This window comes from Hippoglossus hippoglossus, chromosome 17, assembly GCF_009819705.1.
Source record: "Hippoglossus hippoglossus isolate fHipHip1 chromosome 17, fHipHip1.pri, whole genome shotgun sequence".
NCBI classification, from domain to species: domain Eukaryota; kingdom Metazoa; phylum Chordata; class Actinopteri; order Pleuronectiformes; family Pleuronectidae; genus Hippoglossus; species Hippoglossus hippoglossus.
In genome coordinates, this window is record NC_047167.1 from 11,003,237 (window position 1) to 11,031,053 (window position 27,817).

The window sequence follows — 27,817 nt, forward strand, 5'->3', positions numbered from 1 at the left end:
TGGTGCCATCTAGTGGCTGATTATGCAAATAAAACCCTGATGCTTGCTTTGTGCGTCTGATCATAATAAGAAAACACTCAAATCTACTGATAATTATTTTTTACACAATATAATCTTTAATTTCTTTTACACTGCACAGAGGGCCTGTACTGAATGGACACTGAAAAGGGCCACTGTCTGGGCCCCTTAGCAGCGAGAGGTCTGACATTTTGGATGAGCTCTCCCCTGCTGCCCTTGGTGGCTCAGCCCGGTTTTCAAAGTTCTGCCAGTTACAGGTCCAAAGATGATGCCAGAGGCCAGTTGATCCTGAAATCCACACAGGTGCAGTTTGGGCCCCGAACCACCCAGGGACCCCAGATTCGCAGCAGAGCTTAAGCCCTGCACCCAGGATGTGCATGAAAAATCTGGTGGCTCTACCTCAACCAGAAGTAAAAAAACACCTCTAACTTTTGTCTCAGCTGCTGACTGCACAGAGGGCCTGTACTGAATGGACACTGAAAAGGGCCACTGTCTGGGCCCCTTAGCAGCGAGAGGTCTGAAATTTTGGATGAGCTCTCCCCTGCTGCCCTTGGTGGCTCAGCCCGGTTTTCAAAGTTCTGCCAGTTACAGTTCCAAAGATGATGCCAGAGTCCAGTTGATCCTGAAATCCACACAGGTGCAGTTCGGGCCCCGAACCAGCCAGGGACCCCAGATTCGCAGCAGAGCTTAAGCCCGGCACCCAGGATGTGCATAAAAAATCTGGTGGCTCTACCTCAACCAGAAGTAAAAAAACACCTCTAACTTTTGTGTCAGCTGCTGACTGCACAGAGGGCCTGTACTGAATGGACACTGAAAAGGGCCACTGTCTGGGCCCCTTAGCAGCGAGAGGTCTGAAATTTTGGATGAGCTCTCCCCTGCTGCCCTTGGTGGCTCAGCCCGGTTTTCAAAGTTCTGCCAGTTACAGTTCCAAAGATGATGCCAGAGTCCAGTTGATCCTGAAATCCACACAGGTGCAGTTTGGGCCCCGAACCACCCAGGGACCCCAGATTCGCAGCAGAGCTTAAGCCCGGCACCCAGGATGTGCATGAAAAATCTGGTGGCTCTACCTCAACCAGAAGTAAAAAAAACACCTCTAACTTTTGTCTCAGCTGCTGACTGCACAGACAGGCCTGTACTGAATGGACACTGAAAAGGGCCACTGTCTGGGCCCCTTAGCAGCGAGAGGTCTGAAATTTTGGATGAGCTCTCCCCTGCGGCCCTTGGTGGCTCAGCCCGGTTTTCAAAGTTCTGCCAGTTACAGGTCCAAAGATGATGCCAGAGGCCAGTTGATCCTGAAATCCACACAGGTGCAGTTCGGGCCCCGAACCATGCAGGGGCCCCAGATTCGCAGCAGAGCTTAAGCCCGGCACCCAGGATGTGCATGAAAAATCTGGTGGCTCTACCTCAACCAGAAGTAAAAAAACACCTCTAACTTTTGTCTCAGCTGCTGACTGCACAGACGGCCTGTACTGAATGGACACTGAAAAGGGCCACTGTCTGGGCCCCTTAGCAGCGAGAGGTCTGAAATTTTGGATGAGCTCTCCCCTGCTGCCCTTGGTGGCTCAGCCCGGTTTTCAAAGTTCTGCCAGTTACAGTTCCAAAGATGATGCCAGAGTCCAGTTGATCCTGAAATCCACACAGGTGCAGTTCGGGCCCCGAACCATGCAGGGGCCCCAGATTCGCAGCAGAGCTTAAGCCCGGCACCCAGGATGTGCATGAAAAATCTGGTGGCTCTACCTCAACCAGAAGTAAAAAAACACCTCTAACTTTTGTCTCAGCTGCTGACTGCACAGAGGCCTGTACTGAATGGACACTGAAAAGGGCCACTGTCTGGGCCCCTTAGCAGCGAGAGGTCTGAAATTTTGGATGAGCTCTCCCCTGCGGCCCTTGGTGGCTCAGCCCGGTTTTCAAAGTTCTGCCAGTTACAGGTCCAAAGATGATGCCAGAGGCCAGTTGATCCTGAAATCCACACAGGTGCAGTTCGGGCCCCGAACCACGCAGGGGCCCCAGATTCGCAGCAGAGCTTAAGCCCGGCACCCAGGATGTGCATGAAAAATCTGGTGGCTCTACCTCAACCAGAAGTAAAAAAACACCTCTAACTTTTGTCTCAGCTGCTGACTGCACAGAGGGCCTGTACTGAATGGACACTGAAAAGGGCCACTGTCTGGGCCCCTTAGCAGCGATGAGGTCTGAAATTTTGGATGAGCTCTCCCCTGCTGCCCTTGGTGGCTCAGCCGGTTTTCAAAGTTCTGCCAGTTACAGTTCCAAAGATGATGCCAGAGTCCAGTTGATCCTGAAATCCACACAGGTGCAGTTTGGGCCCCGAACCACCCAGGGACCCCATATTCGCAGCAGAGCTTAAGCCCGGCACCCAGGATGTGCATGAAAAATCTGGTGGCTCTACCTCAACCAGAAGTAAAAAAACACCTCTAACTTTTGTCTCAGCTGCTGACTGCACAGAGGGCCTGTACTGAATGGACACTGAAAAGGGCCACTGTCTGGGCCCCTTAGCAGCGAGAGGTCTGAAATTTTGGATGAGCTCTCCCCTGCGGCCCTTGGTTGCTCAGCCCGGTTTTCAAAGTTCTGCCAGTTACAGTTCCAAAGATGATGCCAGAGGCCAGTTGATCCTGAAATCCACACAGGTGCATTTCGGGCCCCGAACCATGCAGGGGCCCCAGATTCGCAGCAGAGCTTAAGCCCGGGACCCAGGATGTGCATAATAAATCTGGTGGCTCTACCTCAACCAGAAGGAAAAAAACACCTCTAAGTGGCTAGAAAGCACCTAAAAACACAGTTTTGTATTTCGTCCAAAATATGAGAAATAAAAATGAAAAAAAGTCATACTTTGGTATGACGTCCAAAATAGGTTAAAAACGTCAAAAAGTGGCTTAGAAAGCACCTAAAAACACAGTTTTGTATTTCGTCCAAAATATGAGAAATAAAAATGAAAAAAAGTCATACTTTGGTATGACGTCCAAAATAGGTTAAAAACGTCAAAAAGTGCCTAGAAAGCACCTAAAAACACAGTTTTGTATTTCGTCCAAAATATGAGAAATAAAAATGAAAAAAAGTCATATTTTGGTATGACGTCCAAAATAGGTTAAAAACGTCAAAAAGTGGCTAGAAAGCACCTAAAAACACAGTTTTGTATTTCGTCCAAAATATGAGAAATAAAAATGAAAAAAAGTCATACTTTTGGTATGACGTCCAAAATAGGTTAAAAACGTCAAAAAGTGCCTAGAAAGCACCTAAAAACACAGTTTTGTATTTCGTCCAAAATATGAGAAAAAAAATGAAAAAAAGTCATATTTTGGTATGACGTCCAAAATAGGTTAAAAACGTCAAAAAGTGCCTAGAAAGCACCTAAAAACACAGTTTTGTATTTCGTCCAAAATATGAGAAATAAAAATGAAAAAAAGTCATATTTTGGTATGACGTCCAAAATAGGTTAAAAACGTCAAAAAGTGCCTAGAAAGCACCTAAAAACACAGTTTTGTATTTCGTCCAAAATATGAGAAAAAAAATGAAAAAAAGTCATACTTTGGTATGACGTCCAAAATAGGTTAAAAACGTCAAAAAGTGGCCTAGAAAGCACCTAAAAACACAGTTTTGTATTTCGTCCAAAATATGAGAAATAAAAATGAAAAAAAGTCATACTTTGGTATGACGTCCAAAATAGGTTAAAAACGTCAAAAAGTGGCTAGAAAGCACCTAAAAACACAGTTTTGTATTTCGTCCAAAATATGAGAAATAAAAATGAAAAAAAGTCATACTTTTGGTATGACGTCCAAAATAGGTTAAAAACGTCAAAAAGTGCCTAGAAAGCACCTAAAAACACAGTTTTGTATTTCGTCCAAAATATGAGAAAAAAAATGAAAAAAAGTCATATTTTGGTATGACGTCCAAAATAGGTTAAAAACGTCAAAAAGTGCCTAGAAAGCACCTAAAAACACAGTTTTGTATTTCGTCCAAAATATGAGAAAAAAAATGAAAAAAAGTCATATTTTGGTATGACGTCCAAAATAGGTTAAAAACGTCAAAAAGTGCCTAGAAAGCACCTAAAAACACAGTTTTGTATTTCGTCCAAAATATGAGAAATAAAAATGAAAAAAAGTCATACTTTTGGTATGACGTCCAAAATAGGTTAAAAACGTCAAAAAGTGCCTAGAAAGCACCTAAAAACACAGTTTTGTATTTCGTCCAAAATATGAGAAATAAAAATGAAAAAAAGTCATACTTTGGTATGACGTCCAAAATAGGTTAAAAACGTCAAAAAGTGCCTAGAAAGCACCTAAAAACACAGTTTTGTATTTCGTCCAAAATATGAGAAATAAAAATGAAAAAAAGTCATACTTTGGTATGACGTCCAAAATAGGTTAAAAACGTCAAAAAGTGCCTAGAAAGCACCTAAAAACACAGTTTTGTATTTCGTCCAAAATATGAGAAAAAAAAATGAAAAAAAGTCATATTTTGGTATGACGTCCAAAATAGGTTAAAAACGTCAAAAAGTGCCTAGAAAGCACCTAAAAACACAGTTTTGTATTTCGTCCAAAATATGAGAAAAAAAAATGAAAAAAAGTCATACTTTTGGTATGACGTCCAAAATAGGTTAAAAACGTCAAAAAGTGCCTAGAAAGCACCTAAAAACACAGTTTTGTATTTCGTCCAAAATATGAGAAAAAAAATGAAAAAAAGTCATACTTTGGTATGACGTCCAAAATAGGTTAAAAACGTCAAAAAGTGCCTAGAAAGCACCTAAAAACACAGTTTTGTATTTCGTCCAAAATATGAGAAAAAAAAATGAAAAAAAGTCATATTTTGGTATGACGTCCAAAATAGGTTAAAAACGTCAAAAAGTGCCTAGAAAGCACCTAAAAACACAGTTTTGTATTTCGTCCAAAATATGAGAAAAAAAAATGAAAAAAAGTCATACTTTGGTATGACGTCCAAAATAGGTTAAAAACGTCAAAAAGTGCCTAGAAAGCACCTAAAAACACAGTTTTGTATTTCGTCCAAAATATGAGAAAAAAAATGAAAAAAGTCATACTTTTGGTATGACGTCCAAAATAGGTTAAAAACGTCAAAAAGTGCCTAGAAAGCACCTAAAAACACAGTTTTGTATTTCGTCCAAAATATGAGAAAAAAAAATGAAAAAAAGTCATATTTTGGTATGACCTCCAAAATAGGTTAAAAACGTCAAAAAGTGCCTAGAAAGCACCTAAAAACACAGTTTTGTATTTCGTCCAAAATATGAGAAAAAAAAATGAAAAAAAGTCATACTTTGGTATGACGTCCAAAATAGGTTAAAAACGTCAAAAAGTGCCTAGAAAGCACCTAAAAACACAGTTTTGTATTTCGTCCAAAATATGAGAAATAAAAATGAAAAAAAGTCATACTTTGGTATGACGTCCAAAATAGGTTAAAAACGTCAAAAAGTCGCTAGAAAGCACCTAAAAACACAGTTTTGTATTTCGTCCAAAATATGAGAAAAAAAAATGAAAAAAAGTCATACTTTGGTATGACGTCCAAAATAGGTTAAAAACGTCAAAAAGTGGCTAGAAAGCACCTAAAAACACAGTTTTGTATTTCGTCCAAAATATGAGAAAAAAAAATGAAAAAAAGTCATACTTTGGTATGACCTCCAAAGTAGGTTAAAAACGTCAAAAAGTCGCTAGAAAACACCTAAAAACTCAGTTTTGTATATCGTCCAAAATATACTTTGATTGAATAATTCAATGGAATATATATTGATTAACCGAATTGATTGTTTGTGGTTTCTTTTTCTTTGATGCCTTTTGTAGTTAGGTAAATAAGCTATCTGGGTTAACTCTCTTACCGGGAGATATTAACATTTTTGACAGGTGAAGAAGCCCTGTCTGGTGCCCAACTCTTTAATTTTTTTAATTTAGAAAAACCTACGCTACAACCTTGTTGAGAATGTCAGCAAACTATACAAGGAAACATTGTCATGTGGAAAAGAGATACATATGGGGTTATATGACAGACAATTTATGGATATTTATATATGTATATTCCTAAATCTTTTGTAATAGACAAGAGACCATTTCTTTTAAAGGAGTAAGGGCTTAAGAGGCATAAATAAAAACACCAAGAAATGAGGATATATTGAATATCTTTTTATTAGTTTACTGTTTTCTGTTTTTAAGTGTTTAATTCTCAAAGAAACAGAAATAATCATGAAAAGAGTTTGGAGAAGCACAATGAGGAGAAAAATCTACTGATGGCGCTGGATCTTTATGGTGGTGTCACAAGCAGATCTTTGAAGACAGAGACAATATATTTGTCCAGTGTTGGGTCTTCCATTTCCAATTCAAACAGCACACTTACAACACCGTGCCACTTTTTGCAGATTTTTTTGAAAACGGCTTTGTCAAGGTGTTTCATCATTTTTGGGGTGATCTCAAAATCTTCATCCTTGATTTCGACCCATATGTTTTCGAGTAGACGCTCGATGATGGTGTTTGGTGATCTGAGAGTGTTCGACAACTTTGCTTTAGCAAAGATCCTCGAAACCAGCTTCAGAACAATTATCCTGATGGGTAATTTCCTTCCTTCCACTGTTGGTTCTTGCTCTTCTCTGTATTCTTCATTGAATTCAGGAGTGGTCACCTTGCTTTCTGAGCCAGACCCTTTACCAGGTGCCGAAGGCAGACTGGCCCCACCGATCGGGCCCTCTGACACAGCTTTTTCTAAAGTATGTGTTATCACCCTGGAAGTGAGTGTTTCTGTATGTGTGTGAAGCCACCACCTCATTACTCCAAGGAAACACCACACAATGGCAAGGATGTCAGCTGATATGATAGCACGTGACGGACAAACCGTTATGCTTGTGCACTGTGGTTGTGAGGCTTTTGGTCGTGAGGTAATCTTAAATCTCATCCTATCTATGTGATTGTTTAGGATATTATTCAGCTTGTTGGTTAACTCGAGGGTTTCACCACTGAAAATATCATCCATCCATTGAGACCCATTCTGCCCCTGCTGTATCTCACCAACTGCTGTTGGAAGCAGAGTGTCAATATCACTCATGACAGATTGCATTGACTGCCTACTTAAAACCTTGTCAAAGGCTGGGTTGTAAAGGCTGTCAAAGTACTTGTTATTCAGTCTGCCCACAATATGACGAATGGACGCTTGGGCAAACTGCTTTGCAGCGCATGTCTTAATCCTTTCAGACACTTTCTTCAGAGAGGGTGTGCTCTGGGCTGTTTCTAGATCATCTTTCTTTTGCGACATGATTTCATCAACAATCACCTCAGCAACGTCATCTGCAACATTCTTAATCTCCAGAGTGGAGCCAGATTCCAACTGATCATAATCATAGTCGGATATTTCATCGTAAGTAGATTCTGTGTATTGAGAGACCTCCTCCTTAATGATCTCCTGGACAGTTTTGGATGTTGCAGACAGAATACTTTCCCTGTCTTCTGAGATTGTCTTCTGGGATGAGGATGATGACTGACTGTCATCTTCATTGACCAGTTGTTGGTAGACCTTCTTTTTGCTCTTAGAAGGTGCACACATACGTTTCAGATTCCTCATGAGTCCTTTGATAATTTTTGCCGGCCTGTTGAATCATACCTTGTAGTCTTTTTGGAGGTGTGACACGAGGAGTAGTTGCCTTCACACTGTCCACGCTCATGGAAAGGACAGAGTTGAAACACTCTGCAATCTCTTTAGCAGTCAACTGGGTCAAATTCTCTGAACTTACAAGATTGATCTCATCTGGAACATCAAGAGCCAGTGCAAAAACCTGAGGAAGTGTGTTGCCCAAAGAGCAAATCACACTCTTCTCAGACACAGGCACAGCTGTGCTCTCAAGACCCTTCATGATGGATTGTGTCATCAAAATGACAATTTCCAGCAGTTTCTCTCCGAGTATGGTCATTGTGGCCACATCAGGTTTGCCTGCTTTCGAAAGATTCCATTGTTCTGATGTCATGCCTTTGAAAAAGGACGTCACAATGGGCAGAATGCTGTCGATGTCCATCTTCATGTTTCTGATATTGTTAGGCTTAGTTTTTAAAAATCGGGTTGAAAATCGTACTATTCCTGTCGGAAGTGCTCTCTCTGTTCTCTGTGTACTACACCTACCATACACTGATCAACTAGGACAAAGGAGATATCAGAGATGAGATTATAGCACACACCAAAGAGAACACACCAAAGAGAACACACACATCAAAGATAACTAAGCAGCTAGTCTGACATCATAGCACCAGGCTTTCCAACAAGCCACGCCCCCAAATATTGACTGTTGCTGTAGCAGCGGTAGCTACCATGGGTTCTTTTGACTTCATGTGACTCTGCACCGCACTGATTTAACGTGATGCATGCTGGTTAGAAATTTTGTCTGACTTTTACCAGCGCTGCAAAACATCACCATGTCACATGACCTTAAAATATTGTGGGAGCGAGTCAGCTGCAATCAGACCGTGCAGTTGTTCTCCTTCAGCTGCAGAACCTGGGAACCACAGTCTATGGAACCAGCCCTGTGACAACATAACTTTGTCCTGATTGGCTGAACACATGAAGAATCTTACGTTATATTCTTACACATTCAGAACAACTACCTGCTGCCTATTTTTCTCCAAAGAGGATGAGATGTCTTTAATCTCTACCTGACAATTTTCTATTTACACTTTACAGTTTGAATTTTCAGTCGTTAAAACAGTTTTGTTCAGGAGATTGTTCGTGTGAAGTTAGTAATGATCATGTAGGTTGTGTTTTTGTCCTTTAGATTTATTTTGCCGACTTGTTTTTTTCGAAATATAAACTAGAACATAAATAAATGACCTTGTAGCAGAAAAGGAGAAAACTAAAAAGACAGAATGGCCCTTTACTCCTCAACAGGAAAAGGAGGGGCGAGGGAGATGATAAATGGGACACACCTGTGAGCCAGAGAGAAGAGGGAAATTCAAACAAAGGCAGCATGGAGTGGAAGCATGTGAAGTGAGAGCAAATGTAGGAAGGAGATCATAAAAAAGATAAACTAGTTTTCTGGAAAGCATGATCCCAGAACCCGCTGGATTTATTTCACAATCGTCCTGGACCATGAGGCAAGAAAGCTGATCCCTGGAGCCTGAAGTGGATTTAAAAAAACCATCTAACCTGCTCGGATTGGAACGTGATTCCCTCTTTCCTGGATGAACCAAACAAGCTAAGTCTCCCTATTGAAACTCTCCTGGCTTCACCGAATTCCCTTGGCCTCTAGAAACTTCACCCCTCATCTTCCCTCTACCTGGAGATTAAAGGACCGCCATAAAGAACACACATTTCCCTCACTTTACCTTTTCATTGGACCCTAACTCCCCTCTCCAACAACCACACACCCACACACACATATCCCTCTTTACAAATCGAATTATGAACTGAATGGCATATTATATACAAACGGTTTTGTTCCTGAACACTCTCTCCACACACACAATCTCACACTTGATCTGAACTCGACCTATACTCATCATGAACTCTTAATGGAAGCTTCTTTCATATGTTCATTTGATGGACGGTTAATTGTTCTTATTTGGAAATGAATTTGTTTGCATTGATTACTGGATATTTTGGTCAATATGAGTTCTGTCTGTTTATCAATTATACCTTTTTGATTTGATTGTTAACTTGATTGAATAATTCAATGGAATATATATTGATTAACCGAATTGATTGTTTGTGGTTTCTTTTTCTTTGATGCCTTTTGTAGTTAGGTAAATAAGCTATCTGGGTTAACTCTCTTACCGGGAGATATTAACATTTTTGACAGGTGAAGAAGCCCTGTCTGGTGCCCAACTCTTTAATTTTTTTAATTTAGAAAAACCTACGCTACAACCTTGTTGAGAATGTCAGCAAACTATACAAGGAAACATTGTCATGTGGAAAAGAGATACATATGGGGTTATATGACAGACAATTTATGGATATTTATATATGTATATTCCTAAATCTTTTGTAATAGACAAGAGACCATTTCTTTTAAAGGAGTAAGGGCTTAAGAGGCATAAATAAAAACACCAAGAAATGAGGATATATTGAATATCTTTTTATTAGTTACTGTTTTCTGTTTTTAAGTGTTTAATTCTCAAAGAAACAGAAATAATCATGAAAAGAGTTTGGAGAAGCACAATGAGGAGAAAAATCTACTGATGGCGCTGGATCTTTATGGTGGTGTCACAAGCAGATCTTTGAAGACAGAGACAATATATTTGTCCAGTGTTGGGTCTTCCATTTCCAATTCAAACAGCACACTTACAACACCGTGCCACTTTTTGCAGATTTTTTTGAAAACGGCTTTGTCAAGGTGTTTCATCATTTTTGGGGTGATCTCAAAATCTTCATCCTTGATTTCGACCCATATGTTTTCGAGTAGACGCTCGATGATGGTGTTTGGTGATCTGAGAGTGTTCGACAACTTTGCTTTAGCAAAGATCCTCGAAACCAGCTTCAGAACAATTATCCTGATGGGTAATTTCCTTCCTTCCACTGTTGGTTCTTGCTCTTCTCTGTATTCTTCATTGAATTCAGGAGTGGTCACCTTGCTTTCTGAGCCAGACCCTTTACCAGGTGCCGAAGGCAGACTGGCCCCACCGATCGGGCCCTCTGACACAGCTTTTTCTAAAGTATGTGTTATCACCCTGGAAGTGAGAGTTTCTGTATGTGTGTGAAGCCACCACCTCATTACTCCAAGGAAACACCACACAATGGCAAGGATGTCAGCTGATATGATAGCACGTGACGGACAAACCGTTATGCTTGTGCACTGTGGTTGTGAGGCTTTTGGTCGTGAGGTAATCTTAAATCTCATCCTATCTATGTGATTGTTTAGGATATTATTCAGCTTGTTGGTTAACTCGAGGGTGGCACCTGTGTGGATTTCAGGATCAACTGGACTCTGGCATCATCTTTGGAACTGTAACTGGCAGAAGTTTGAAAACCGGGCTGAGCCACCAAGGGCCGCAGGGGAGAGCTCATCCAAAATTTCAGACCTCTCACTGCTAAGGGGCCCAGACAGTGGCCCTTTTCAGTGTCCATTCAGTACAGGCCGTCTGTGCAGTCAGCAACTGAGACAAAAGTTAGAATTTTTTTTTTAACTTCTGGTTGAGCTAGAGCCCCCTGATTTTTCATGCACATCCTGGGTGCAGGGCTTAAGCTCTGCTGCGAATCTGGGGTCCCTGGGTGGTTCGGGGCCCAATCTGCACCTGTGTGGATTTCAGGATCAACTGGACTCTGGCATCATCTTTGGAACTGTAACTGGCAGAACTTTGAAAACCGGGCTGAGCAACCAAGGGCCGCAGGGGAGAGCTCATCCAAAATTTCAGACCTCTCGCTGCTAAGGGGCCCAGACAGTGGCCCTTTTCAGTGTCCATTCAGTACAGGCTGTCTGTGCAGTCAGCAGCTGAGATAAAAGTTAGAGGTGTTTTTTTACTTCTGGTTGAGGTAGAGCCACCAGATTTTTTCATGCACATCCTGGGTGCCAGGCTTAAGCTCTGCTGCGAATATGGGGTCCCTGGGTGGTTCGGGGCCCAAACTGCACCTGTGTGGATTTCAGGATCAACTGGACTCTGGCATCATCTTTGGAACTGTAACTGGCAGAACTTTGAAAACCGGGCTGAGCCACCAAGGGCAGCAGGGGAGAGCTCATCCAAAATTTCAGACCTCTCGCTGCTAAGGGGCCCAGACAGTGGCCCTTTTCAGTGTCCATTCAGTACAGGCTGCCTGTGCAGTCAGCAGCTGACACAAAAGTTAGAGGTGTTTTTTTACTTCTGGTTGAGGTAGAGCCACCAGATTTTTTATGCACATCCTGGGTGCCGGGCTTAAGCTCTGCTGCGAATCTGGGGTCCCTGCGTGGTTCGGGGCCCGAACTGCACCTGTGTGGATTTCAGGATCAACTGGCCTCTGGCATCATCTTTGGACCTGTAACTGGCAGAACTTTGAAAACCGGGCTGAGCCACCAAGGGCCGCAGGGGAGAGCTCATCCAAAATTTCAGACCTCTCGCTGCTAAGGGGCCCAGACAGTGGCCCTTTTCAGTGTCCATTCAGAACAGGCTGCCTGTGCAGTCAGCAGCTGAGACAAAAGTTAGAGGTGTTTTTTTACTTCTGGTTGAGGTAGAGCCACCAGATTTTTTATGCACATCCTGGGTGCCGGGCTTAAGCTCTGCTGCGAATATGGGGTCCCTGGGTGGTTCGGGGCCCAAACTGCACCTGTGATCAGCTACAAACACTGTCGCTCACAAACTGGCAGGTTAGCGTCAGCATACTCACATGATACAGTAATAAGTTACAGCAGTGCTCACCGACACAGACAGGAAGTTTGAACACGGTCAGGTTGGTTTCACTGAGTATCACCATGTATGATGGATGGAAGGAGGAAGATGTTTTCGGTGGTTTCTCACTAAACTGGACAGAGAAGCTCAGTTCTGTTTATTCCGCGTCGTTCACGTCCTGTTTGATGTTTCTCAGATATGTCACAGCCAACATGCTCATAGCTGCTTCAGACCTTCACGGTTTATAACATTAAATGGAAGTTACATTTAGCTTTGACATTTGACAATTAGGGAAGACAGAAAAATCTCCCAATCACACATCACATGCATGCAAACACATGCACACACTGACACATGAGGGCACGTACAGACTTACATGCATGTGCTTGAGCACACACAACACACATTTTCTCCACAATATACAAAAGATAATTAGATTATTTTTTTCATTTGATGTACATTTTCTAAACCTGATAAGGTGTAAATGCATGGCTGCTATAGATCTGGTATTTACGCATAATATAATACTTTTTATATATTTCCTCTTTTTTTTTTTTAAATGATTGCTTTTAAAATGATGGGACTGAAATATCAAAAACGAGTTTGTCGATAAGGCATTTTGAAACACGACCATTCACTGTCAGATCAAGTGGATCACCACACACCACTGGAGAAACAGAACACGGTGCAAACACACAACATCATTGACCGTTTCAGTGTCAGTTTTTTCACACAATAACAAACATAAATGGTTTCAAATGACCGATAAAGTGCTAAAAATCAAGATTATATACAGCATTGACATGCCCCTAATGGAAAATAAAAGCATGAATAAACTCATAATCAGTCAAAAAGAGGAACTGGGATCCCGTCCTGTACGTCTGTATTGCATAGCCAGAGCTGGCACAGTGCATGTGACTGATGGACACTAAACACCTCCACAGCAGGACCAACAACACCACCTGACTTAAAGCCACAGAATTCATCCCTAGTTCATTTCTCCACTTGATGTCAGTCAGATTGTCCATGAATCAATAGTTTAAGATTTATGAATTTTTTTTTTCTTGCATAATATTTTGATAACTGTTTGTCTGTGCATTGTCGTATACTTCTAAATTCATTCCTTCGAGTCTGTCACAGTTGGCGAAGCGGGGCGTCCGCGTGCAGCTTGGCCACCCAGGGTTGAATCTTCATCGAGTCCTGGCGGCTTTATTATTAAACCTCTCAGCTCCTGTCACTGCCGTCTCCACCTTGAGTTACTGAGAGGGAAACAGGAGGATTATAACAGGAACACGGCAAAACAAACACATGCACTCTGTTCTGTGCATTAGCTGTAAATCCTGACTGTGAGATGCACACTCACTGTCTCACTCTCCCCATCTGAGCCCCTTCTGGTGGCTGAGCTGTGCAGAGGAGAGTACACCCAGCTCCGATCCTCCTGAGTCTGCGGTCGTCACATCCATCCAGCAGAGGGCAGCAGCGGGGGACAGAGGACGAGAGCAGAGGAGTGAGTTGGGAAAAGACATATTTATAAAAACATCGAGTTGATTAAAGCTGAACTGTGTGATTTCACATGTTCGGTCAGTCAGTATGTGATTCATTATTACTGCCGACAGGATGATTTGTTGTGTTTTAAATACTAATCACTTCTTGTCTGTAGAAATGGGCCTACATTTTAAACTGCAATTTAATTTAGATTAAATAAGGAGTCTCTGTTTGAATGGATGAAATTATATTTTGGCTAAAATGGGTGTAACCTTACATCCAAGACAGTAGAATCATATTTTCTCAGTCAGGTAACTGGAACACATAAGATCCACAATGAGCACAGAATTTTCTCATTAAGTCTAATTTTAGTTTTACATCAGAGATTAGTTTTTTTTTTTTTCCCTCAACGATTCAATATCAAGTGCATCAGAGTTCAGTAACATTAGAATTTAATTTAATGGGTGCTTCTTATGTTTTCTTGCCTCTACTGTCAAGTGCAGCTTTAATAAACAGGTGATTTTCATCGTCACACAGAAGATTTCATTGTAGCCAAGCACGGACAACACTGATCAGCTCCTCTGTTCTACCTGGGTGCCAGGGGGCGTAACCTCGAGGGATCACTAAGCCAATACAAGCGTCAACAGGTGACTAACTGCAGGGCAAGATCCTCAGACATCTCATTATGTGCAGACTCATGCTCCCTGTAGATGCATAGAAAGGCTGCATGGGAAGGTGCAGTTCTTACATGCAGTACTTCTTTTTGCACATGACACTAAATAAGTCATGTATAATGCGCTGTAGCTTTATTTTTAACTCCTTCTAAGGATCTGTTTCTCGTGACAGTCCCAACCGTCACCAGAAATGCCACCGTCTATGGGAACATCTCCCAGTATTACAAATGACTCCCACTACCCTGGTGGTGACTTACATTGTAACTCAAGCTAGAGTTTAGCTTACGACGGCCAAGCACTGGAGAGTACACCCAGTATCTGCCGTCTGCGTACTGATGGACGGACACACACAGATGAACACAGAGATAATGTGTGGGCAGGAAAAGAAAGGGAATTGAAACATTACACAAGTAACAAAGGAGAACTACAATGGATGGTGTGAAGCGATTATTAGAGGTTGGGAGGAAGAAAGAAAGTGGAAATGGAGAATAAACGCAATAATGCATGAGCAGAAATTCATACAAAAGACAGAGTAATGGAGAGCTGTGCATGACAATGACGGGCAATTGAATGCAGACTGACAGATAGAAATACATCATGCTGGAAGGAAAGACAACCCCAGTGTTCTGCTGGTGCATCCAGAAGCATGAATTAAGATCAAAAGCATTTTGGACAGCGAGAGCACCGCGTAATACGTGCATACCGCAACACACACACACACGCACACACGCACACTCACATGCACACTCACACTCACACACACACACATACCCCACGCCCTCACCATCACAACTCTACCACACTGTCCTGACTGTGCCACTGCAAGAGACCCAGTGAATAAAAGAAAAACAGAGGAAGAAGAAAAACCTTTACCCTCTGGAAGTGGATTCATCCATTATTGATATATTGTATATTTAGTGTTCTACATTGACACTACACCTTTAACTTCACTTCTTTGAAACTATTTTTCATAAAAAAGGCACCAAAAAATTGAGGACAGCAAACTTACAAAATAGATGTCGGACACCTGCACCTCTCCATCCAAAGAGTTGTGGCTGCCGGACAAAGACAGCTGATTGCACGACGTGCGTGGCACCCGCTGAGGCACCTTGGGGCTCGGAGGGACAGAGGAGGGAGGTGTCGAGGGGAGAGGGTGAGAGGAGCTTTGGGTGGGGGAGTAAGAAGACGCGGGGCAGATGGGAGTAAATGCCGAGGCGGGAGGAAGCGTGGAGGCGTTGGCCGAGGTGGGACGTGTGGATGGTGCGGCTGAGTGAGAGATCAGAGGAGAGGGAGTGGAAGTCTGAGCAGCCGTGGGAGAGGTGAGTGGTTTGGTGGACGGACAGATGGATGAGGAGAGCGTGGTGGAGGAAGACTTCCCGGCGGCTTGGGCAGCGGAGGAGGAAGAAACGAAGGAAGGAGGAAGGGTAGAGGAGGAATGGGCTGCGGACGGACTGACAGAGGGAGGGGTGGAGGGAGTGAAGGTGCCGGGCTGATGATCCAGTGACAGGTGGCTGGGAGAGGTCCTCTCTGTCATCTGTGTGAGCTCCGTGCTCTGGGGGATTTTACTGTACGAGGCAGAATGAATAACACTGTTAAAATACTGTCACACAGGCAGCTCTGGAAGATTTTCTAGTATTTTAAATCCTGGATATGTGTTTTCACCTTAACTCCACCTCCACTGTTATGGTGTCCTGCCTTTCCCCATGAACCTCAACCACCTCTTTTTGTGACCTGAAAAAACACAAAGTTTGATGCCATCATGTCTTACATCTGTACATTTTCCCAACAGAATATTACAAATCAGATATGACTCTGCATATTCTCACCTGACCACACTCGGTGAGTGCAGTTGCCTCCTGTAGCGTGGGTGCTCCGGTGTATCGAAGGGGGTCGTGGGTAAGGAGTTGTTGGAAGAAAGCGTGGTCGCAATAGACGCCGTGGTGGCGTCTTCAAATGACGGCGGAGTGCAGGGTGGTTCTCTCCCTGCAAGAGAGAGGAACATTTGATAAAAAACAAGACATGTGCAAGACGGATGGTGAATGCTCTGTATTTGTACGGAGCTTTTCTTGTCTGCACGACCACTCAAAGCGAGTTGCAGTACAGTTTTTGCCATTCACTTTCTCTATGAGAAGGGGCCATTCGGGGTTCAGTGTCTTGCCCAAGGACACGTCGGCATGCAATGAAAATGAACGAGATAAAAATAAACAGAAACTGAGACCAAACGAGCAGGAGTGTGTTTGTACCTCAACAATTCAAGCAAACTGCCATTTAGATGTTCAACACATCCCAGACAATTACTGTCGATGGTGTTACTTTGTACGTTTTGCATTGTGATCACATTATATCTCTATCTAGTCTCAAGTCGTTTAGATTAAGTTTTAATTTGATTCTGTTGCAATTGCTGTTAATCTGCTGCTGCCCTTATTCCTCCTCAGGGATCGATTAAAGGGTCACTTCATGACATTTAAAGAGAAAATGCAGCTCTCAACTGCACAGAAGTGAAGCTAATAACGTGCTAAAGTTAGAAAGACACAAGGAAATGAGGGGAAACTAGGACTCGCCAGCTAACTCTCTTCACCTCTGTCAAGGAGGTTATGTTTATGTCTGTTTGTTTGTCTGTTGTCGCAGGATTACAAAAAAACTACTGGATGGATTACCATGACATTTGGTGGTATAAAAAAGAACCCATTCAAATTTGGTCTGGATGTGGATCAGAATCTTTTTTTTCCCACTTTCTTTAACCTTGTGAGATTTGCTTCCAAGAAAATTACACTTTTCCATCCACCAAGAAAGTAAAATGTTTGTTGCCTTTGCTTGTTTCTTATTTATGAGCATTATGCAAAAAACTATTCATCTTATTTCCATGAAATTTTGTCAAGGGATGGAGACTGAAGTCTCTAAACAGTCTCAGACGAAGGACTTCTGGTGTTGTTTGGAGTGAAAAGTGAAGTCCTGTACACTCTGCTTGAATCCCTTCATTATACTTCAGGTCTTTCAATCACTGTGGACTAAGAGTTAATTAGAAGTCCTACCGTTGTCCTCCAGCATGGGGAAGCTGTGAGCTCCGCGCAGGTTCTCCAGGTTGTCCAGGTTCTCCAGGTTGTCCAGGTTCTCCTGCCTCTCGTCGCTCACTGAGGGTCTCTGTCCAGCTGAGCTGGTTCCTGCACTGGACTTGGACATGGAGAGAGCCCCTCGGCCCCTCTTAGATGGGGAGGATCGCAATGCTGTGAAAGCAGGGGACACATATGCTCTCATTCCAATGTGGATATTATTTGCAATGTTGTCATCAAACATAAGAATGTAGAAGGGTATAAGGTTCGTGCACATTTTGCAGACTCACAGCTGCTCTTCTTGAACACAATGGTGCTGCAGAATTTGAAGAACCTGTCAGCATAGAAAGCAGGTCTGTGGACTGACACTGTGTCCTGTGGACGAAAAGAGACATCAGGTCAATGCAACTTCATTGATGGTGCACTTTTCAGACATAGTGACAAAATGTCTAAAAGTGGAAAAACTACTCACCCCATCATGGATGAGCGACTTCCAGGAGTGCTCCAGTTTCTTAATCAGTCTGTCAGACAAGACAATCAATTATTTAGCTCAGCCAGTGACTCACTGTGGTTACCTGGCAACTCCGAGGCTGAACCAGAGGCTACCGTCCTACTTGCATTAGCAGTTTTAGATCTGTTTTAAAAGACTTCACAGTTCTGTTTCTCCTCCGTTTAAACACAGTCACACATGAACTGTTTCTCTGTGATCTCTCATCATCTTCTAATATTCCTTGCAGATACATCAAGCCTGGATTTCTATCAGCCAAACCCTGAGCATATCCTCAGTGTGAAGCCATGGAGAAATATAGTTTTTAGATGTCCAATAAAATAAATTAAAATAAAAAATAAATTAACATTAGTGCTACCTATACCTCAGACTAAGAAGGTATCTTAAAACATTTGTATATCATTTATAATTATATGATTCTTTATCTTTATTACCATGAACATATGAGACCCTGGTCAGACCTCAAACAGAGGTCTTTGTGTATCCTTAGTTGTGTCCATAAGAAATTCAAATGTTGGAAGCGAGTTGCAGACATTTTACATTGTGGGAAACTCTGAAAGAAGAACTTTTTCTTTAAATTCACATTTTAAATTATGTATTAATTTATTGATATTACAAAGGTAAACTGTGAAAGACGTTCAACTGCTGCATTTTGTTGCCCACCTGTAAGACTGTAGAATATCAATAATCCCGATGAACAGCAGGAGGCGCTCTCCCTTACCACCGACAGCTGGAATGCCACCCATACTGCAGACAGAGAGGAGAACGTTACCATCACATGAACAATTAAATGTGATGATGAGGACAAATGTCGTGAAATTAGAACTCACGTGTCGTCATGGTCCAGTGTATCCCTGCATGTGGAGCCTCCCTGTATAGACTCCATAGCAGTGGAGTACAGGGCTCTCTGGGCTGCCGGCCTCTTTTCATCCCCCCCGGCCGAAGGCGAACCCTGGGACTGATACTCTCTCTCTGCTTGGGTCTTATTGTGGACACCAAGCAGCAAACTGTAGTCCATGATCTTAAAACTCTCCAGAACCTCAAATGAAAAACACACAGGAGCAACACTTTAAAACAAGCTTCCAAGAGAATTACATATTTACCTTTGCCTAGAAGGTTATGTTTGTTTGTTATTTAGCAGGATTACACAAAAACTACTGACACGATTTACATGAATTGTTGTGGAGAGACATGACCCAAAGAAGAACCCATTCAAATTTGGTACACATAAGATAATAATAATAAGGTTTCATAAGGGAACTGCTGAGCCTTGATGGAGGCATGTGCTCCACTGAGTGCTATTCTAGTTAATGTAAATGTTATAATTTTGCAGCCCTGGGGCAATGGTGAAAATTAACATATGCTTTAGAAATACATAATCCACATAATCTACTCTTTTATTCTGCCTTTTGCTCTATAATTCATCTAATAAGAGATGAAAATAAAATAAAACAACAAAATAAAATCCATCCGTCCATCCATGTATTATCTAGATTGTTTATCCTTTGCGGGTAAAATAAAATAAAATAAAATGCTGCTATTCTACTTCTCTACTATTCACCCCCCTCCACCTCCTCCCCTCTCTCACCAGACAGTCTCTCTGTAGCGTTTTGACCAGAGCACTGTATGTGTCTTGGTCCATAATGAGACCGTCAGGAACGTCGCACAGAAAGTCCAGGTCTTTGAAAGTAGGTTTGGACTTCTCTCTCTCCTTCTTGGAAGCTCGCCTCTTGTACGTAGAGCCCTTCAGGTCGAACTTGAGGTGCATGCGTACGGAGCGTGGTAAAATGTTGTTCATCACGACAACTCTGATGTTCTTCCCCCCACACTGGACGCAATAGAGCCCAAAAAACTTTGGCAGCAAAGTCCGGGGGTTCTGGTTCAGGTTCTGGAGAGAGGTTGGTGGAGAAGACAAAGGAAAAGAGACAGTGAGAAATGAAGAAATATTGTTTTGTAACAAGTCACTTAGTCTATGTGGTTTGGCCCCAGTACCGTGCACCTGCCACTCAGCGTGGCCCACCCGCAGGCCTCAGCCCTCACCACTGTGACTCTGCTGTGTGCATGCTTAACCTGTTATGAAGTACTTAGCCCAGGTCTTAGTCAGGTTCCAGCTCTCTGCTCTGATCTCTTACAGGGCCGCCTGCTGGCGTCACTGCTGACTGAGGCCAACACCAAGGGGTAAAGAGGATAAAGATGAGCACAAGTTCCAGCCCCTGCACTGCACTGCACTTAAGCATGTGCTCATGTACACAAGCACACTATCATTACATTACTTACCATGAAGTACTTTTGAACTCTCAATCCATGTTTGCACTATTCTGATTTGCACTACTCTCCTCCTATCTACCGTGTGCCTTATGACTACATACTATGTTGTACTGTGTACTCAGTAAAACTCGAGGCCAAAAGGTTTTACATTTTTGAATATGTGCGGAATGGTTATATAACATTTTCTTTCATCTAGTGTAAATACAGATGGCAAATAAATCTAAAATGACCAGTTTCCAGAAATATTGCCTGCTTGTGTTTGAAATGAAATATTAACGTTAAGCATTTGAAATTATGCCAATGAGAGAGACTCTGTTTTACTTACCATGTAGTATCCAGGGAGCAGCTTCTGTAGAAACTCAGCCTCCTTGTGCTGCACGGTTTTGACGATAAACTCATCATCACGGGTGACGTAAAATATGGAGCCACTAGCTCCTGGATTCGTCAACTCGATCAACGGCTCATTACACAGAGAATACTAAAAGCAGCAGGGACACAGAGGAATGAATATAGATTAGAATATGTCAGACAATTTTACTCAAAATCTTTGAAAAGACAGTTTTGACATAACTTATCTTGCTTTGAAGAAATAATCTGTCCCTCTAGAAAAGGAGGTTGAAAATGTCTTTAAATGTCATTTGTGAGGTGTTGTTTAACACATTAGTATTTCCTGCAGGGCTCAGGTTGGATCCAAAACAGCTTTCAGATAGCCAACAAAACACCAACATGTCAACCCCCGCACAAAGTATTGCTCATCAGCAGCAAAAATGGAACTTTGTTTTTGCTTGTGTAAGGAGATGATTATGATTATGAGAGTAAACTGCGACACGGTTTGACTTTTATTCCCAAACATCGGTAAAACCTATACTTTTTTGGGGGGTTACTCTATAGATTTCTGTGGCAATGCTGATTTCACTTACTTTGTGTCTCTGCTGAATGCAGAGGGGACTATTTGGATTTATGTGAAACTGAAGTGAACAATTTTAAACTGCACAAGTGGCAGCTCAACGTGAACAGCAGCATCAGTGGGTTTGAATTCACACCAGATGTCTCACAGCCAATAAGACTTGAATGAGAATAAGAGACTTAAGTTGAAAAGTGAGAGAAAGTGCCCGTTGGCTTTGCTAATTTGTAACCAAGTAATTATATTTTCTGTGGCTCAGTCGACACAATGTAATTAACACTGGTACCCCACCACCAACACAAACACATGCAGACGCAGACCACTCGCTGACTGTCTGCTGCACTACTTGGAGTTTAAAAAAGGCAGCTTTAGTCTTCTAATCTCCCTCTGGCACAGGGAGAGAGTGAGCTTAAACATGCAGCTGAGTTCACTGTATGTCACCACATGTGAGCGCATGTGGGAGGGGTGGTGTGGGTGTGTGCACCGTGACATGCAAAATATGTGAGGGGGGGGACGCACAAGTGTCTTATTTGTATGTGCGTGCTTTTCTTCTGATGTGTGTGGGTGTTTAATGATCATCATCACATCTGATGTGATGAGGAGCAGGTTTATTAACTCTATTAATCATTAGTCAAATCCTGACCCTCACATTAAGCTACAGTATGTTTAATATACTTGGATCACACTGTGATTCATCCCACTGATATCAGATAAAATGTAAAAACACAGATTTCTATGAACTCTAATTTGACAAATTTAAAATTCCCATAAATGTGTATTGCTGTTTTATGTTGCCTTTATTTTGGCTTTGTCATATTTAATAATGTATTTAGCAGTTATTTTTAAGCCAATATTCATGAAAAATAAATAACTGATAAATACAAATATAATTTACACGTATTTTCTTTCTTTCTCTTTCCACAAAAAAAAAGAAGGTCCTAGCAAATGTTTAACTATAGGTGTTCTGACGCAAATAATTTTGTGTGGTGTGCGTATGCATTATTCATGATGATGTAGTTGATAGCAAACAATTCACTTGTTCATGTTATCAAGGAGATCCTCTCAATGCACCAGGGGCCATCAGAGAAATGTAAAATCTCACCAGGTAGTCATCAGGTCGGATCCCAAACAGCTCTCTGAAGTAGCGGAAGGCAACAGGAGCGTAGGTTTTAAACCTGAAGTCTAGGTAGTGGTGGGCGGGCGTGAGGTTGCTGCCTTCGCTGTGTGGAGCAAGGCAGGGTCGTTACAAAAAGTGCAAAAGAAGCGGAAGTTTTACATAAGACGCTTCCCACACACTTGTGATCACACGCATACAAACGCACTTGGGGAAGAAGATGCTTTCGACCACGTAGAAGTCCTGCATCAGCACGTCTCTCTCAGGCTTGGAGCTGAGGTTGCCAACGGTGTAGCCAATACCCAGCTGGATGGCCCCTTTCAAGGCAGAGGAGGTGGTCTGGAGGTGGAGAAGTGAATAGAACAACAGCGTTAGGCGTGGGTGGAAAGTATTTGATGAAATCGTGACTCAAAACCAACCGAGAAATAGACAAAAGACAAAGAGACAAGTAAAGAGGAAGAGGTCTATACCTTCTTGTATGTCGTCTCTCCAGAGGCGTCGACCCTCCTGTGGCCGATCTTCCTCTCGTTGGCTAGGCCCGCTCCGAACGGGGACGGCATCTGTCACAAGGAACAGAGTAGATATGGTTTATGATCCTATCAGAGGTCATATGCAGAGAAAACAAAAAGGGACAAAGTGAGAAGTGCGAAGTGGCTTCTCACCTCTGTTGTCTGAGCCCTCCTGGCTGAATCTGTGGACAGAAACAGATTGAGAAATAGATTGAGAAAGTTGTTTATGATATTTAGCATGAGTTAGAAATGAATAATAACTGATTCAGTTGAATGAATACCAACCAGCCTCAGGACAAAAATAAAAATGCCCTTTTATTTTAAGAAATGTATAATGTGCAATCATTAAGTTTTAATATCTTATCTATCATCATCTAAATATCTTAAATGCAGAAATGCAGACATTTCAAAATACATTATATTATTCAATAACTGCAAAACTGATAAAAAAACAGAGCTCCAGAGCAGCTACAAATGGACCTTATGCGTTGATTAATGATAGATATAGATTATATATATTATGCATATCACCATAACATCCTTCAGCTCATTCTAACTCTACTGTTTATTTTAAAAGGAGGATGCACAATTCCTTTATTGCACCAAATACAACTTAAAGCTAATTCTGCAACTAATTCACCAGACAATCTTAACTCACCGGTGAAGAGTTCAATGCCTGCAGGTAATTAATAACAAAGTTTGATAATCCAGAGAGAAAGAAAAAGAAACACGTCAAAACCAAACTCTGACATTGAGCGGTCAGACCACTGCAGAGTAGGGTGTGTTTTTTTTCTATCCCTGGATCAGTCAGATTTGTACTGAGAAGGTAAAAACTCTATTGGATTGACTTCCTCACTAATCTGAGCGCTGTCATTGGCCGAGGTCACCAGATCACATCGCCGACCAATCACAGAGGGGGATTAGGAGGAATCTTTCCCACCCAACATGATGGACACACAACTGGACCGTGTCTCTGTGCTTTGAATAGGATGATTGAGCAGGAAGGAAGTGAATGAGAAAAGGAACAGTTGACTGTACTCCACTGTTACTACAAAGCACTTTACATCGTGGAGCTGAGTCTCAGGTCATGTGAGGATGAAGATTAAGAGAAGTGCTGCTGAGAGAGCAGGGATAATGAATCTTTAAGCCATGTTCTAGCACACACCACACAACTGTAGCGTATGTTGTTATAACTGAGGCACTACAAAATATAATGACACTCCATACACAATATGATAAAAAATAATGACTTCTAATAAGATTTTAACTAACAAGCCTGACGGTGAGGTAGTACAGTCCTGGGGACACATTAAAGGGATAGTTCACCCCGAAATGAAAATGTACTCATTATCTCACCAGAAGTGGCTAAGCTAGCGGAGGATAGCATTTCCGAGAGTCCCTGAATGCACCTCGTCTGAAGATATCAGCAGACATTTAGGCTTTAAAACTTGATGTAAATGACCTTGTTTCGAGTCAAATATGAATGTCGGGGCTTACAGACACTTGGATGACACCACAGGAGCCGTATCGAGCCATTTAATGTTTTTTTTTTACTTTTGAAGAAGTGGTCACCATTTACTTCCATTGTATTGGATTTGGCTTCAACGCTGTTTACCCGTGAAACTCCAAAAGTGTTTAGTAGAGTCAAACGCTTCACCCAAAATGTTCCCTTTTGGATGAACTATTCCTTGAAGTCAAATGCTGAGTCTTACATGCTCATAATGACAGTTAGCATGCTGATGTTTTGCTGGTATAATGTTTACCTGGTTTACCATCTAAAATTTTCAAATTAGTCTGTCATTAGATTTAAGTTGGTCACAACTAAATTGAAAACTTCAAATGTTGACCTGATGGTGGCACTAGATGACAAGTCAGCAGATCACCAAAGTCATGACAACACCTTACATTGCGTCCTAGGGGGGGGGCGGGGGGGAGAAACTTTTCCTCTGTAAAACCTCATAATATCATCGGCCAAGTTCAAGTTCAAAGCGTTTACTGTCATATGTACAGCCCCTACAATGAAATTCTTTCTTTGCCTTCCACTATGAATACCGTAAAGTTAAAAAATATCAAAGGAATACAAATATAATACACAAGATACACAAATATAGCAACAAAGACACAGCGTTTAAGAGCGGAGCAAGCAAACACGTCTGCCACGGTGAGCCCCATGAATACAGAAACTGTCAATGGCCAAGTTCTTTATCTATAAATGTAAAAGTGAAATCCCCTTTTTGGTAAAAAGAAGCAGAGTCCTATATTAGAACATTATCTCTTGTAATAGAAAAGCTGTCAAAACCTTAAATCTATGCTCCAAATTTAACATATTAACATCATTTTAATGCTGTAAATATATTGAGTTTTGATTGTGTGGCAGTTTGTCTGTTGTTTACATTATTTCTCTTCTGTTGATGATATTGTAAATTTATATAGCTTTTCTATAGTCTTAAAGATCTAGGCAAGATCTATACAGATCTATAGTTTCTATACAGCACTTTTTATGCTTGCAGACAGGAGGAGCTGGGGATTGAACCAACGATAATTTTGGTGATTGATAGAGGAGAAAACAAGATAAGAATGCATATAACAAATTCAATGTAAGTCCATCTAATATTGGTTGAGATATTCAGGACCGAAGTGGACCAACCTAGTAACTGACATCTCCATCCCTAGATCCATGCCACTAGTGCGGCTGAAAAAGGGAAAACATTGAAAAATATTTTGGTGCATGAAACAAATTTGGGAAATTGTGCCAGAACACACCATGGTGACAAAATTCAGCATTCATCTGCACAAACAAAAAATTACTGGATCCATTTGGGCGCACACGGCTACTCCCACCTGAAACCTCATTAATGCTGCATTAGAGCCTGTAAGACAGAACAATGAGTATCCTGAGACACACAGACACACACACACAATCTCTGTAGGATTAGGGTCACGCCAGAATAATGTGCCACTGAGCTGCGAGCAACAAACAGGACCAATTTAGCAGTTTTGATCATTATGTGAGGAACTGACGAGTTGTAAGACGATGAGTGATTTTAATGTGTTAGGTAAACTGACTCAGTTTGTGATGAAAAATTGTGTGTTAATATTAAGAGACGTTTGCCCTAAGGCCTGTGTATGTGTGTTTGTAAGAGGATTATATCTCTCCCTTGTCTGAACGTGCCCATGCAAAGAATATTTGTCGGACCTGCTCAACTAACGAGGACCAAATCTGCTTCTCTCCCGTTCGGAACATTATATTTGCAACATCATAAACCCAACGAGGATGTCCTGCCATTTTTTTTTGTAGCCAACAACATCGTCAGAGTTGCCGGGAATTGATACCCACGAGGGATTAGTGTGTGGTTTATGCTATAATTCCATATCAGATTATGTAAAGCACTCTTCAGATTTAGCTATAAAGAGGACATGGGAAGAGTTATGAAGACACACAGAGGTTGAGGAGAGGGACAAAATGACACAGGAGGGAGAATGTGTTTATCATGGTGCTGAGGGGCCCTGTCACACAGAGGTATGGCTCCTGCAGATACAAATGACTGCATTTGGTGCCTCTTTACGACCTTTTACAGCATAAACATCGATCATGTCAGGAACAGTAGACGCCATAGGGACCAAAGCCCAGTCCTAATGAAGCTAAAGGTTAATTTTTAGGTCCTAACTAAGGTTATGGGAAAGATGTGAATTGTGGTTATATAAATTGATGTTAGGATTAGGCATGAATTGGTTAAGGTTAAGGTTAGGGTTAGGCTGTCCACAAGGAATGAAAGTCAATGCAAAGTCAATACATAAGGATAGCTGTACTTGTGTGTCTATACTTGTTCAGGTATGTTTGTGAGGACCATTATAAGCCTAAACCTTATGGAATGAGAACATTATGGTAAAGTGAGGACATTTGGGTCAGTCCTCACTTTCTGACCCCCTTTAAATTGAAGGTTACGACTAAGGGTTAAACCTAGAATTAGGTTTCAGTAAGGCGTTTAGTTGTGATGGTTAAGGTTAGGGTATACGGGTCTGGGGAATGCATTATGCCAATGAGTGTCTACACTAAGAAAGAAGTACAAGGCTGTGTGTGCGTGTGTGTATAACCTACATGCAAACAGTTGTGTGTATGCAGACCATTACACACCTTGTGTTTGTGCCAACCTGCAGTGAACCACTAACACTGTGGAGCATCCACAGCTGAGCAGCCTTGACTGTGACACTGTTATCTAACCAAGCTATTGATTATTCATTTCCACAGCTTAGGTTCCTCTCACTACTATTTTCTGCTTCTGTCTCAGTGGGAAAAAGAAAAAAAAATCTCTTATGCTTTTCAGTCCTTGTTCAGTCTGAACACATTTACATATGGCTGCATGACAGGATCTGCTCCCTATAGATCCATATTCTCTCCTCCAGTGCACCAGCAGGTTTGGATACACCCTCTGCAACGATGGAAGCATATGAGAATGAGTCAGACGGAGACATACGCACCAGTGTCCCCCAGGTCGAGCTGTATGCTGAGGCTGGCAGAGCCGTCATCTCCGGGTTCCGCAGTGCCCCCGTCCATCTCCAGGACGAGCAGCCGTGTCCCTCCTCAATCAGAAGAAGATGCGCGCCTCCACTCAATCCAGAAATCCCGCCATGTCACCGTCCTCGATGCTCGCTGCTGCGGTCAGGGCCTGTAGCTCCACGGGCGTGTGCATGTCTCTGTTTTTCCCGTCAGACTCGGAGACTGGTTGAGAGGCAGCGGTGCCGCTCATCTGTGCCGCTGCTGCCGCTGTGCGTCAGCGCTCTCACGCAACGGATGAGGCGCGTGCAGCTCCAGCATCGTCGTGCCCAGATCACGAGGGACGTTTCACCGTCAGCGCGAGTAACAACATATTCATATTAGAGTATGAAATTCAGTGTTAACCCCCACATTACAGATAACGAAACAAAATAAAACTAAAGCTTACACGATGAAAGTTAAATTGTCCTGTTCTAAAACATAAATAAATCACACAAGGATAAATTATTAA

General features: G+C 42.0%; 1 protein-coding gene across 4 annotated transcripts; it reads right to left on the reverse strand.

Moving 5' to 3' along the window:
- Positions 1-100: 100 nt before the first annotated feature.
- On the reverse strand, positions 101-27,712 carry LOC117778054 (phosphatidylinositol 4-phosphate 5-kinase type-1 gamma-like). Of its 4 annotated transcripts, none has more exons than XM_034613266.1 (19): positions 27,291-27,712; positions 22,965-22,993; positions 22,773-22,862; positions 22,511-22,641; positions 22,291-22,408; positions 20,610-20,762; positions 19,605-19,904; positions 18,847-19,055; positions 18,680-18,763; positions 17,981-18,029; positions 17,799-17,883; positions 17,491-17,682; positions 16,285-16,441; positions 16,121-16,189; positions 15,468-16,023; positions 15,244-15,277; positions 13,663-13,747; positions 12,238-13,558; positions 101-131 (listed from the first exon to the last, which is right to left on the reverse strand). In XM_034613266.1, exons 1-16 carry the CDS (start codon positions 27,364-27,366, stop codon positions 15,245-15,247), a joined length of 2,331 nt encoding a protein of 776 aa, XP_034469157.1. In that variant the 5' UTR covers positions 27,367-27,712; the 3' UTR covers positions 101-131; positions 12,238-13,558; positions 13,663-13,747; position 15,244. The 4 variants fall into 4 exon arrangements, with proteins under 4 accessions (XP_034469157.1, XP_034469158.1, XP_034469156.1 ...); XM_034613267.1 differs by having other exon boundaries at positions 13,663-13,743; positions 15,243-15,277; XM_034613265.1 differs by lacking the exon at positions 15,244-15,277 and having other exon boundaries at positions 13,663-13,743; positions 27,291-27,711.
- Between the last annotated feature and the right edge of the window lie 105 nt (positions 27,713-27,817).

Coding starts and splice junctions, on each gene's coding strand:
- LOC117778054 (XM_034613263.1), bottom strand. CDS start 27,366: ATGGACGGGGGCACTGCGGAACCCGGAGATGACGGCTCTGCCAGCCTC. Junction 22,994..27,290: donor GCTCGACCTGGGGGACACTG/GTGCGTATGTCT, acceptor TTCTGTCCACAG/ATTCAGCCAGGAGGGCTCAG. Junction 16,024..16,120: donor ACAGTGGAGGTGGAGTTAAG/GTGAAAACACAT, acceptor TGCCTCGTACAG/TAAAATCCCCCAGAGCACGG.